The sequence below is a fragment of the Melanostigma gelatinosum genome (assembly GCF_949748355.1).
Source record: "Melanostigma gelatinosum genome assembly, chromosome: 15".
In the NCBI taxonomy this organism is placed as follows: Eukaryota; Metazoa; Chordata; class Actinopteri; order Perciformes; family Zoarcidae; genus Melanostigma; species Melanostigma gelatinosum.
Window position 1 is genome coordinate 6,178,251 of NC_136648.1, and position 13,547 is coordinate 6,191,797.

Sequence of the window (13,547 nt, forward strand, 5' to 3'; positions counted from 1 at the left end):
TTACTATATTACTATTATCCTGCTACATATGGGCCCAGCCAGCACGGCTCCACAGCGGGAGAGATCAGCTATCTCGGTCAATATAGTGCACACTGTGATGTATTTCTTCAGTGTCTTGTGAGACATTTTCTTCTTTGTAAACACTTTCAGGTTTTTTATTTTTGCTTCAACTTGCCACAGAGCTCACTTTCTGCAATAATACAATTCTAAAATCCTGTTGACTTTTTGTCGAGGGAACCAGTGTGACGCTAACTTCCAGGGTTGGCTTACAAAAACACGTCATTCCTGCAGCACTCTACATGCTGCTGCTGTATTTATGTTGGGTTGAAGCTGTGTGTGAAGCAGATTTCTGCTTGTGTGTAATTTACAAACATCAGTTTGTTATTTTTGCATAATCAATGGTTGCTAATGGGTCAGGTACATTGGGTTACCATTAGGTAAGCACAAACTCCTGCCCAGATATCACTAAGATCTGCCCTGAAGCAGCTAACCTGGTTGAAAGTTTTTTTTTTTTTTTTCATTCCAGCCAGGTGTCACAATGCTCAAAATCATCCTCAATCGCAAAAGGTAAGAGGGCAACGAAGTCTCAAAAGGCTCCAACAACCAGATTTTCTGTTCGGCACTCGACATTTCTGCTGAAATGAGGTTTGCATTACATCAAGGAAGGACCCGAATAACCTCGGTGCGCGGGCCGGTTCCCCACTTCTCTTAAGCCTTACAGAAAAGCATTGTCACACTCTGAATGGCCAAGAGGGGAAATGCACCAAGCTGCTCTCAATTCGTGATTAGGGGACCTGCACCACAGGTGATCTCATAACCCTCCAATCGACCTTGGAAGGAAATTGTGACAGCAAGTACCAAAGAACGTCGGTCTGCTACAAAAGTGCACTTTCATTTTTGTAGCCTTTGTGGAAGGCTTTTCCAGTTTCAATGTGAAAATGTGGTGAAAGTGAGGTCCTTAAAGAAATGGCAGTAGATTGGTGACCTCTCACTATCAAACACCGTGAGGACTTCTGGGATGAGTTGGACCGCCAGCTGTGAGCTGATCATCGCCAATCATCCGTCCCTGACCAAAGTGATACTTTGATTTTGAAATCTGGCTGAAAGGATTTTCTCTCATTCAGCCAGGTTTCAAAATCAGCAACACATACTGCATGGGTGTAATGTTCAGCAGTCAATATCGTGCATACAAATCGATCACATTTACAATATTTTAGATGATTAAAGAATAAAAGAAAAAAACACAGAAATATAAAAAAAACATATATTTAAAGGTGTGCTACATAGCTTAGCATACTGGTAGCCTCAAATAGCAATGACACACAAAAACATGACATAAGTACGTGGAGACCATGGGCCTAAATTTCTTTTTATCACTGTCTGGTTGCTGCGAAGTAATGATCGCTTAGTTCTTGGATTTTTCTGAACGGGATGCTTTCTGCGAAGTTTTGCAATATGCAATCACGAGTAATGTGACACATGACGAATTGCACCCTCACATTACCACAGAGCAATCACATTGCCATGCTGTCATGATCTCCACGTTTCATTAAATATGATTACATTTTATTAGCAGTGTACACTGCGGAGAAGGCATGTCGACAGCGTGTTGTACACTTAAAAGGGATTGTAATTGCAAAATGGTGCAACAGTTGCCTAAAAGGGCTGCAATATCTATAACATGTCAATTCACTGATGTGTTCACAAAGGCTATTGTGGAGGAATGCACTGTGGATCTCACCTTTTCATGGCTGTGGTTGTAATGGTAGAGGAATTTTGCACATTCATTATAATTGGCCCATGTCTTGTTGGCTGTAACCAGCTCCCATGTTCCATTGTTGTCACACCGACGGTATGCTAGTCCTAGACATCAAACAGAAAACGCTACTTTTAAATACAGGATTTTGCACGTTGTTTCCCCAACACAGTCAATTACTCATCCCCAGCGTGCTTCTTAATAGGACCTGCATCATTGTAGAACTGCAAAAGAGGGCAAGTTAAGCTTGGACAGCATACAGTAGCCCCCGAGGCCTGGTGTTCTTTCACCAGCTGAAAATGAGCTTCAGGGCTTCCATTCCTGTCTGTCTCCAGGGCCAGTCTTACCTTTATGGTTGAAGTCATGGATATACTCTGGACAGGCCGTTGATAGAAGCTTTCCCGGAGGCCCTTCAGGCCAACAAACAATGCCATCCCACTCTGGTGAGCAGAAACCATCTGCGGACACAAAAGCAGCGCTGACTTTTAAAAACAGAGCCACAGAGTGCTGTTCTCCCTCGGCTCTAGCGTTACATGTCTGCAGGCATTTACAAGAGCAGTACTGTTGTATTTTTTTCAAGGATTCTGTTGTTGCACAGTGTCGGCACTGCAGAACAGCCTTGGAATTTGTGGTAAGTCTGACTCTAAATGAGACCTTTTTTTTGTTGCGTTAAAGGAAAACATGGTTTCACGCAGAGAACAAACACCCCATCTCTTGCCATCTAGTTGCACTCATGGAATTCCCTGCATGCAGATAACAAGTTGTACATTGAATCTCGTGTGTTCATTATACCTAGTTTGTTAGCTGCAGCAGATTTCCATAATTGCCACATTGTTGATGGCATCATATTGTTTTTAAGCTGTATGGAATTGGTTTCAGTTTGGATCTCATTAAAAAAGATTCACTGGCTGAATTGTAGCATCCTTAGTATCCTATTATGGCAAACTACAAGCTCTTCGTTAAATAATGTGTGTTCCCCTCTGTATCCTGAGTTTGTTTTTGACCTGCATTAGTTGGGAATGCAGATATAAAATATTGGTTTAATTTAAGTTTTTCCATAATTAATTGGTTGATTGTTGTAGTGTAAACCATGTCAAAAACAATTATGAAAATGCACATTTCACACAATTCTGTAATGTTGTGTTTTGTCTGACCTAGATCACTTCAACGTTTTTCAGGCCAAGGACCCCCAAACTGATAGAGAGATGGAGCAGGGACCCCCGACTATAGATAGTGTATAAAAATGTGTTATATATTATATGAGCCGAGTACCGTGTATAAACATACCTCTTTATTGTGCATTCATTACTAAGCTATTCAAATAATACACAGGTTCATATATTCATGTTTTCATTTTAAACAGGTACAGTGAGTAGGGGGGCCGTGCCACTGCCTTTTATAAACACACCTTGTCAGCTGATACCAATGCCAACATCAACATTGTCTGTCAACTGCATGATAATCATGCACACAAGCTGTTTCATACAATACTGAACTATTAAAATAATGGACACATTCATGTTTAGAGAAAATATATATATATATATATATATATATATATTTAAAATTTTCTAATCAACCAAAAATTTCGCGGACCCCCTGTTGAAGACCTCTGTCCTAGAATATTCCCTTTTGAAATAGTATAAAACCCATAAAAACAGCAAATCTTAACATTTGAAACGCTGGAAAGAAAACATGTTTTCCATTTTTGCTTGGTTAAACAACTGCAACCCTTGATCAATGTTCAACATTATCGGATAACAATAACATCTGACAAGGAAAAACATTTATACATTTGGCATTCAAAAAGTTGTCCAGGAATCTTCTCGGTATTTTCTCATTTCCATAGAGAATGCACAACATGAAACTTGGCAGTAATACATATTAGTTCATACAACAAGCGGCAGGTTCAGAGGGGGGGGGGGGGGAAGCCATTTCCAAGTGTATAGCCCCATAATTATCAGTCAAACCGTGGACTTTAGCCCTCTGATAGTGGGAGCAAAGTCCCTTTCCCCACAAATTCCTGGCAAAAGCCTCCCTTATGGCTTGGCATTGATGTTGTATTATTGAAAACATCTGCCCCACTTTGACCACTAATAAGTAGCTATGGATAAAACTAAAACTATCCTCTCTTTGCAGTCGAGGCATTATTTTCTCATTCCTGTAATCACACTTACATCTGAAGCAATGACGACATGCTTTTTATTTGCCTGTCACTTGGAGCGCAAAATTAAAGAGCAGACTGAGTTGAGCTGACTGATTCATACAGATCTCTGGTTGGCGTTCAGTTTTGAAAATCACACTGACCACACACACTGGGAGTAAAAGTATAATTGCTGTTCATTTCTGCCATAGGTTTTATTACCATAGGACCACCTACTAACAGGCTTGAATTAAACACAGCACACACACACACATATATAATTTCCCGTAAGTTTCGTGACCACGATTTAAATATAAATGTGACCATGGCAGGACTTTGGTATTAGTGATGTCACTGAGGTTTTTCGTACGGTTTTCTTTCCCCCCCAACTCATTTGATTCTGACCTACAGATGTCAAAAAAACCCATATTGCACTTTCTCCTGATACATGCAACCTTTTATAATAATTGCTGATGTTATTCTTCACCCAGACCACAAGCTTGAAGGCTGAGCTATTTTCACACACTGCAAGGTCTGGGGCATTGAACCCACATCCCTCCACTGTCCTCTCCAGGCAAACCTCAGTGTTTCCCTCAATGAAAACCTTGTCTCAGCCACGTAATGGAGACTTGTGTGTATTTAAAGCACAAATGAGAAATAAAAATAAAAATATAAAATATTGAAATTCATTCAAAACTGCTCACAGAGAATCTAATCCTTTCTCTGTGAATTTGGAATTGCGCGATCAATTCATTCCTCAACGTTTCACACTGGTGTTTTAAAATAGTCATTACTTCACAGCAGCTCCGACAATAGTTCAGAAAACCACAAGTTTACACTGCCGGAAAAAAAAATTAAAAAACTCTGGGGGTGGTCAGGCAGGACACAGGCAAGACAAATACAGATGTAAAAGCCAAAAAAAAGTCAGAAAAATGCAGACCAGCTGCAATTCTCTGAGTTTCCCTCAACCCACAGATTCAAGGTCACACCACAATACAAGAAGAAGAAAAAAAGGATGTTTTAAAAAAACATCACAGGAAGGAATTCTGTCCAAGTCCTAATGACCACTTCAAGGAAAAGGCTTACATAGGTCACTAGCAAGCACAAGTAATGGTTTCCTTGAACTTTATCTGACATCTTGAAAGCCTCCTATTTTAATCAGCATCTCAGACAAACAACTACCCCGATTTAAAATGATTTCCACGTTACATAATTAGAAACAAAGAACCAGATGAGATGCTCAAGTTCAAATCAGGGTGAAATGAACTGAAGTCAAAGTAATTCACGTGTCATTAAGTAAAAGAAAAAACTCAAATCAAGCATGTTTAATGAGCACATATGTGCTTATCCAGGCATACAACAACCACACAAGGGACTCTCTTTCTTCATTAAGGTAATCTCTTAATTCCTTTAACTGTTGAACACACATGTGTAACCTTCCAAAAGAGGTCAGAAAACTGCCCCCACATACAGGATGAGTCACGTTCCGTTGTGTGCCAGGAGCATCCGGTATGCAGGTCAGCGCTGATGCTAATGTGTCCCCGATACAGCCCCTCAAACCCTTCACAGAATCCCAGTATGGGAATATCAGAGTCCAGAATCAGTGTAAACAGCCTACCGTTGCTGGTTGAGAAACATGCTCATGAAAGGGTACAAAGGAAACTTGCAACTAATTATAATTTATATTATCGATTAATACGTCAATTTTCTTTACTAATTATTACATTATTTAAATTTGACACATGTGCCACTCATATCTTAGTCTCGTCAAGATTGCGTGACACTTCTATAATGTGGTTCAAATTCATTATGTAAATGCAAAGACAGCTGCACACGTGCTGGGAGGTTGTTTGTGACGTGTGACAGCAGGCTTGCCACTTGTCACTTTGACGTGTCAGGATGGATTAAGCGCGATGGCGGACAGATGGGCAGCAGACTCTCGTCCGAGAGAGGCCTGATGTTTGACTGACTGCTCTGCCTTGCATTAGCATCTTATTACAGACGCTTTGAGAAAAAGCACCGCGTTGTTATATAAGCCCATGACATCTTACACAAGCGGCTGTACGGCGCCTGCAGATCTCAACGGCAGCAATTCTGTCATATTTTTCTCAATCGAATTTGGGATTGTCAAAACCTTGAAAAGTTTGAAATACCACGCAGGGCAATGTACCGACTGTAACTAGTGGGAACCGTCAACAAAAAGCTTTTTGTGTTCTCAGCCTGGAATAAAACATTTGTAATTATGTGTTTCATTTAGAAGTGGGTATGGTTTGGAGGGTCGAAGCACTCAATGCGACCACAATGCACTGGGGTTAAAGAGAAAATAATATCATTGGTTTGGCTGTGGAATCCAAAATCCTCCTCTGGACAATCAACTGGGAAACTGACAGTAACCACAATGAGATACAGTAGATGCTGGGGTCTGCTGGAGAATAGTGCTTTCAACACACAAATACACCCCAGGATCAGCCACGACTTCATTCTCAGCCTCCGGAAAGCCCCAAGGAGGGCGAAGGAAACAGAAAAAGCATTTTATAATGTAACCACCAACTTACAGACAACATTTAACTGAAAGGCCACTGCTCCAAAAAAAGGCTTTTGATTTGAGCGTCCTGTATGAGCAAATAACAAGAACAGCATCCATCTTGATCTTTTATTTTTAGTAAGCATCAAGGTGGCGCACGTCATCAGCTGATTAGTATGAACTCTTATCACCAACAAACACATTCAAACAAATCAACAATCACAATCAAGACACGGTCGTCGTTGCAGTCTCTCTCACTCAATCTCTTCACGGTCATCGTGCTGCTGCTGCTGCTGGTTTGCGCTGTTTACTCCCACAGTTCCGGGCAAACTTTCCCTTTTTGTGTTGATTGATTTCTTCCTCCATTACTCCAGCTTTTTCCTGGTACTCCTCTTACATCTTATTGGCCTGCCCTGCCTTGTGCATTATGTGTATTTCAAATCTGTGGCCATGGGGGTTCTGCTCTGTTTAGCCCCTGGGGGATTTATTGCGCTCCCCATTGAACCTCTCGCTGCAGCTGGAATTCATTGGGAAGCTCCCTCAACGGCTGAGCCTATTTTGTCAAAGAAAGCTATTTATGGCCGGGTCTCCCTTGGCATTCTCTGACTATGGCATCAAACTATTGGAGACCTAATCAGGATAATGAAATGGGACCCTGCCACCATATGAGACCCTCACATTATCCTACTTCCGACACAATTACCTTCTTTCAGCGTTGCTAAGCAAGGCATTTTGGTCGATATACGCAAAACAATTAACAGGTTTATGGATTTTGATCTGTTATTGTTCCAAAAATCAAACATCAACATCGTGACCCCTTTGCCGTTTTACTGTTGCATGACATAAATCACAGTTAGGTTAAAGGAGCAAATGGACCAAAAGATGTCCTTGCAAAATAAAGTAAAAATCTGATCAGCAGTAAAAAGAAAAGAAGACATTCTAGAATCGGATTAAGGATCTGCATCATTTTATTCTGTAACCATGTAGTTGGTACATTACTTTGGTGCAGACTGAAACTATTATAAACAGACTAAACTATTATTGCATGATTAGTTATGACATGTTGACTTGTACTCTGGCGACATTATGAAGTTGACATTTGTGATGTATTGACTGGATTGTTGTAAAGTGTGGTACAGGCATTTCAGTCCCCCTAAAGATGAATTGTTCCCCTATCGATATCTGCAAATATCTCAAATACCTGCAAAACTAATGAAATTCAAATGAACTTTGGGTTTTGGGCTGATGAGCAGTATGCTTACATGCTTAACTAAGATGGTGAACAAGGTTAACATTATAACTGCTGAATCAGCATGTTAGCGTTGTGTCACCACTTTGACATTAGCGTGTTGTTTCTCTACTCACCAGGAATCTTGTGCTTTGACTTGATGTTCCCCTCACACTTCCGTTTGGCTCTGAACAGCAGGCCTATCTGCTCATCTTTCGTCAGAACATCATCGCCGTAAGCCTGCAAATTAGAAAATGGAGTTAATAAAGGGAAATATTTAAGGGTAATTGGCAGTGATGTACGTGGTGCATGTTGTAAATGCCAAGCTGCATCAATAAACAACATCTTTCAGTCAATATACGATCAACGCTATTTGTACAAGACAGGGTGTTTTCGTAATTTAACATTTTCGGTCCCGTATGGATCTGACTCAAAGTTCCTGACCTAGCTCTTGGAGTGAAAAGGAGCATGACATGCATCAGCTGGCTCCCAAATAGCACTCACAGATGACACTTAATTAATACAGATTCATCCATTATCTGAAAGGGTAACCCTGGAAAAAACAATGTTACGCTGCAGTAATTAACTACAAGAAACCAGACATTTTCATGACATTTTCTTTATTTATACAACATGATAGTGTTCTCTATTATGCAACATCAAAGGCACTGTGGGTAATACACTGATTATGAATAAGATCATATGTATATATGTATCAGCATCACCATTCAGAAACCTACATCGTACTGACGTTTGACAGTTTTCCTGTCGGCTTCGTCTGCCGCTCAGCAGGATTAGCCACTTTCCGGCTTGGAACCGTGCGGAGGCGTGGAGACGCCTCCTATTGACTTTGTCCATTTCCTGTCTTTTCCCTTGACTGAGAGAAATAAATGATCGTGCTTTTGAAATAGATTCTGCATTCGGGTCCATGAACACACCACAAAACAACTCAGTGTTGCATTAACAACTTTTGCTACCCCCAGATATGGTTTCCTCTTCTGCTTCACAACCCTCTAACCACTGCTTTTTGCTTCCCTGGTCATTGCGCTGCAGGCAGCACGTTCTAAATCCATCCTGAAAATGTACACTACTGACATTTTCTCAAACGGAATATGACGGAAAGCAACAGGGTGACCTGGATGATAGGCGGCCTGGTCTGTGTCTCGAAGGTCAGATTAGATTGTGCTTTGACATAGGGCTGGGCGATAAATCGATTTAATCGATTAATTCGAATGTGTGCTTTAAGGCGATGTGTTTTATTGAAAATCGAGAAAATCGCCCCCACCCCTTTTTCCCGTAGTAGAGTGCGCGCGCATTGTTTACAAACTAAAACAATGGCGGCCAGCAGTGAAGCCGCCGCCGCCACCTCACAACAACAACCCAGCATTTTGGAGACATTCACCAACTGTACTCCGCATGCGAAGAAGAGTGCCCGGTGGAAAGCCATCACGGATGCAGTCGCGATGTATATCGCAAAAGATATGGTGCCCATATACACCGTGGAAAAGCCGGGGTTTATTCACCGTCTCAAAGCTTTGGACCCCAGGTACGTGCTACCAAGCCGTAAACATTTTTCTGACGTTGCCTTGCCTCGGCTGTACAATAGTACACGCCAAAGGATCTCTGCGGAGCTGGAGGGGATGTCATTCTACTCCGCAACAACTGACCTGTGGTCCAGCAGGTTGACCCAGACACCGATCCACTTGACTGGTGGAAGCGTCACCAACTTAACTTTCCAAGGCTAAGTACTTTAGCAAAGAAATACCTCTCTGTGCCAGCTACAAGTGCCCCCTCTGAGAGGCTTTTCAGTGTGTGGGGGGGGGCATTGTTACATGCCACCGTGCATGCCTGAAGCCAGAGGTAGTAGACAGGCTTGTCTTCCTGGCAAAAAATATTTAGAAAAAACATGCACTACTGTTTAATACTGTTGGTTATGTTGTGAATGCACTTGATTTTGTTTACATGCACTTATTTACTGTGCAAAATATGTTATGTTGATGTTAGATCAGATGTTGCACTTTTGAAAATGTGAATGTTAAAGGGTCATATACATTTTATTTCATGCTGTGTTTGTATCAGTGTATTCAGTTAGAAAAGCTTACTGTAAAAAGTTACATTTGCACAGTTGTTTACAATGGAAGGCTACTATTTAATGCCATTTAATGTTATGTTTAATTTAATTTTATATTTAAATGATTCAGGCAAACAAAAGAGTGACCAAATACTTTTTGTATACTACAGGCACCTTTCTACAATGTTCAGGTTTTGTTTGCACTTTATTTTTATCAACCTACTTGGGAAAATCATCACAAAATAAAAGAAAAAATTGTTTTCAACAGCTTCTGTCATCTGCAAAAAATTTTGGGGGAAAAAAATCGATTTAAATCGTGAATCGGATTTTTTGTAAAAAAATCGGAGATTTTTTTTTTAGGCCATATCGCCCAGCCCTACTTTGACAGCAACAGTCCACCCATCAGCGTGTTCATGACAAAAGTGGTATTTATTTATGTCTCAACTGTCATGAAGCAAAAAAAAAAAGCATTTAAAAGACTGAATGTTTCTCCTTGAATAAACAGTCTCCGTTTCACTTGTTGGTTATAGTCCCAGCTTGACATGACAAAATTATAACAAGGATGTTCTTACACCCGATATGCTCTCAGCTTTTGAACATTGTGTTTGAGAGTAAAGTGGTACCTGAGGTGTAGTTTTTCCAGCTATTGAACGATTTTATATTCTAGGTCATCCTGACTGGCTCGCAGTTTGCCCGTCTTATTTATTTGGTTCAATGATGCAGAGCAAACGGCACAAATTAAAGACAGACGAATGCAACTGCAGCCGGGGAGTCAGCTGCAGACACAAATTACATGTCTGGATGTAAAAACATCTACTTCTGCTGTCAGGTTTACGTATCAATGGGCAAATAATTTGTCAAGAGGCAATTTAGTCCCAACAATCGGAGACTAAAGAAGCAAAGGGACGGAGAGAGAGCGAAGAGGTTTATATGAATATTGTAAAATGCTTCACAAAAACAGTGTGGAGATGCTCTCGTCCTGTCTGTACGATCGACGGTGCCACAGCATGTTTGTTTGTCAGAGATGTTGTTTACTAGAGACAAAGTAGTAGTTATGAGTGACACAAAGCAAACACTTTTAAAAGTGGAAGATTGAACACTAATATTTGTGTTTCGGCATCCAACAAGCTAGATTTGTTGAATCCTAATTTTTTATACAGACATTAACTGTATGTTGCTTTATGTTTCTCACGACGAAAAATGCAGAGGAGCATGAAGTACTCTGATCTTTCACTTACGTAGAAGTAGTCATGCAACAATGTAAGGATGCTTTTTTATAAGAGTACACGTATTAAGTAAAGTATTACCAACAAAATATACAACTACAGAATGGCCCTTGTTGAAGTGATATTACAGGCTATATTATTGTTAATGTGTGAGCAGCATTTTCATTCGTGGCTGGTCGAGGTGAAGCTGTTGGATAAATTTAGTGAAATAAAAACTGCAATATGTCCCACTAAAGTGCTGTGAAGTAGAAGTATAAAGTGGTATAATGTGGAAACATTAAAATAAATACAAGTATCTTTAATTTAAAGTGAACACAGAACTTGAGTAAATGTACTTAATTAACTAAAATAGGAAGTTACTGGAGTAGAAGTATTGTACACAAAGCAGTTTTCTGCAGTTGCTGCTACAAAGGACAAACATCTATTGCTGCAAAGTTAAGTTTTGCTATCTTCCGGAGTTTTTCAGCCCTTTTCGGTGCATCTATATAATCTAAAATAAGCAGCTAGAATACTTCCAAATCGGAGCCATTTGGGAACAAAGATGTGTATAAATTCTATCTGATGCTTGTGCGTAATTTCCTGATCTTAAAATTAAACTGTAAATACCGAGCCGTCTTGGATTTGCCTCACACGAAACCATAATACCTCAATCCATCAATATTTTCATTACTTGCCGTCCTGAAATAAGGATGTCCAGTCTGAGAGCTGAATAAGTTTCCAGAATGAAGACGTTTATGTCTTTGCACAGTAAACAACCACAGATGGAACAACATTTGACCACAGGCGAACAAGGATAGATACTACCTGTTTACTGTACTAACTATGCCAATACAGAATATTCCACTGACCGCTGCCGAGACATTTTTACTATTTTCATCTGAATAACCGGCTGGTGTTACTTTAGGTGAAAGCCGAACCAACAGGACACCAGAAACAGTGAATCTGGATGATAGCTGCTGTGAAAGGACAAGTGTAATTGTCATCAATGCATAGTGAAGTAGTTCGGCAGTTCTGTCAATTTTCACAGTTTGAATGGAAATTAAAAAGCACTTCATACACAGTATGTCATGGATCTATTTTGTTTTCATGTTGAGGTTTTCGTCATCATGGTCATTCTCACTTCAGTCGAACACTTCAAAATGGAGCGAAATATCAGCCCTTTTATAATACTTTAGTTACATTTAGCTTTTCTTTACCTCAATGCTGGCTTTTTTTCTCCAAACCTGGTAAGTGAAGCTGCCTTTGCAACACATTGAGAATAAATATCTTCACCTTTGGGGCTCAGTTTGAGCCCCTGTGAAACACGAAACTAAAATGAGAGATGGAGTTTCGGCGAGTATTTTCTTTCTCAAAAACTGGGGAAATGTCTTCCTTCATCTGCAGACGCTTGGAAGCAGGGACATAGGAGAGTATCATGTACCATTTTAAGAAGAGAATCCTGGGTAATAAGTGTGCCCACTGATTATTTCTGAGAACTTTTCCTGCTCCACTGGCCAGAGTCCAAACCCCCAAAGTAAACACAACTCTTACAGGGGGAAACATGGACATTCTTATTTACTGCGTCTCATTCAAAACACAGCCATCTTTTTGTTGAAGGCTTTTTGCGCGTGTGCCAAAATGCAAATTAGAAAAATACACACCGTACATATATATATATATAAATGTGTGTGTTTTAATCACTGGTCGCTAAAATACAAACTCCACTTGAATAAACCACAAGTTTCTATTTGTCTTCGCAAACTGCGGCTTGATGACTTGAACTGCAGCTCTCTGCAAGGATATAAGACCAATATTGAGAGATGTGTCAAGACACAATGTTGAACCGCTACGACTAAATACTGACATATGTGAATGAAGGCACATTTACAGTTTTAGTTCTAATTCCAGCATCTGGTTTCTATCTTATTTTAGTAACTTAAATCTTAGTTCTATTTAGTTATAAAGGTTTAGCTTGGCTTGTACCACAGATGTCTTAACTCTGCATTTGTTGATCTTTTAACATATTTTTTTTAAATGCATGAATAGAGTGGAGACACTGGGTTTCCGTTACATTACCAACAGTCTTAATTGTGGACAGACTTTTTTTTTCTTCTTTTTTCGAGAAAGTTGTGGTTGACCAAAGTCATTTCCTGAAGTGCCCTACAGTGAATAAGAGAGTGAAATGCTGGAGCTGGTGAGGTGCACTTTCATTAGAAAGCACAAAACAAAAAAAGTGTCGTGTCCAAAAAGTTTAAATGGTACATCAACAATGGATTGCAAGTCAAAGTACAGCCCAATGATCTCATCAGCAGTACCTCAGACCATGACAAATGAGTCTAAATACAGAACAACTCCATGACTGAGCAAAAGTCCCGAGTCCAAAGAACAAAACTCACTTTCAACCAGAACATTGGAACAATGAAAGCAGATCATTACTGCAGAAAAGGCTGCTGCTTCAGGTGGCTGTGACCTTTGCACTGACTCCGTAAAAGTCAAGTTAAAACGAAATTTCTCTACAAGTATTCAGAAGTTATTGTGGAGTTGCATATCTTTAAAATCTCCACAGAGAGAAAATGCATCCTGCTCAACAAATACCAATAGATTGCCTTAAAATATATTT

At 40.0% G+C, this 13,547-nt stretch overlaps 1 protein-coding gene across 1 annotated transcript in view; it reads right to left on the reverse strand.

Annotated features, from left to right (window-relative positions):
- The window catches only part of pth1r (parathyroid hormone 1 receptor), a 37,432-nt gene that overhangs the window by 9,549 nt on the left and 14,336 nt on the right, over positions 1-13,547 (reverse strand). Inside the window, exons 2-4 of the mRNA XM_079284734.1 lie at positions 7,789-7,891; positions 2,104-2,214; positions 1,742-1,863 (exon numbers count right to left, since the gene is read on the reverse strand). Of these exons, the coding sequence (XP_079140860.1) occupies positions 1,742-1,863; positions 2,104-2,214; positions 7,789-7,891 (336 nt within the window). The remainder of the gene's footprint in view (positions 1-1,741; positions 1,864-2,103; positions 2,215-7,788; positions 7,892-13,547) is intronic.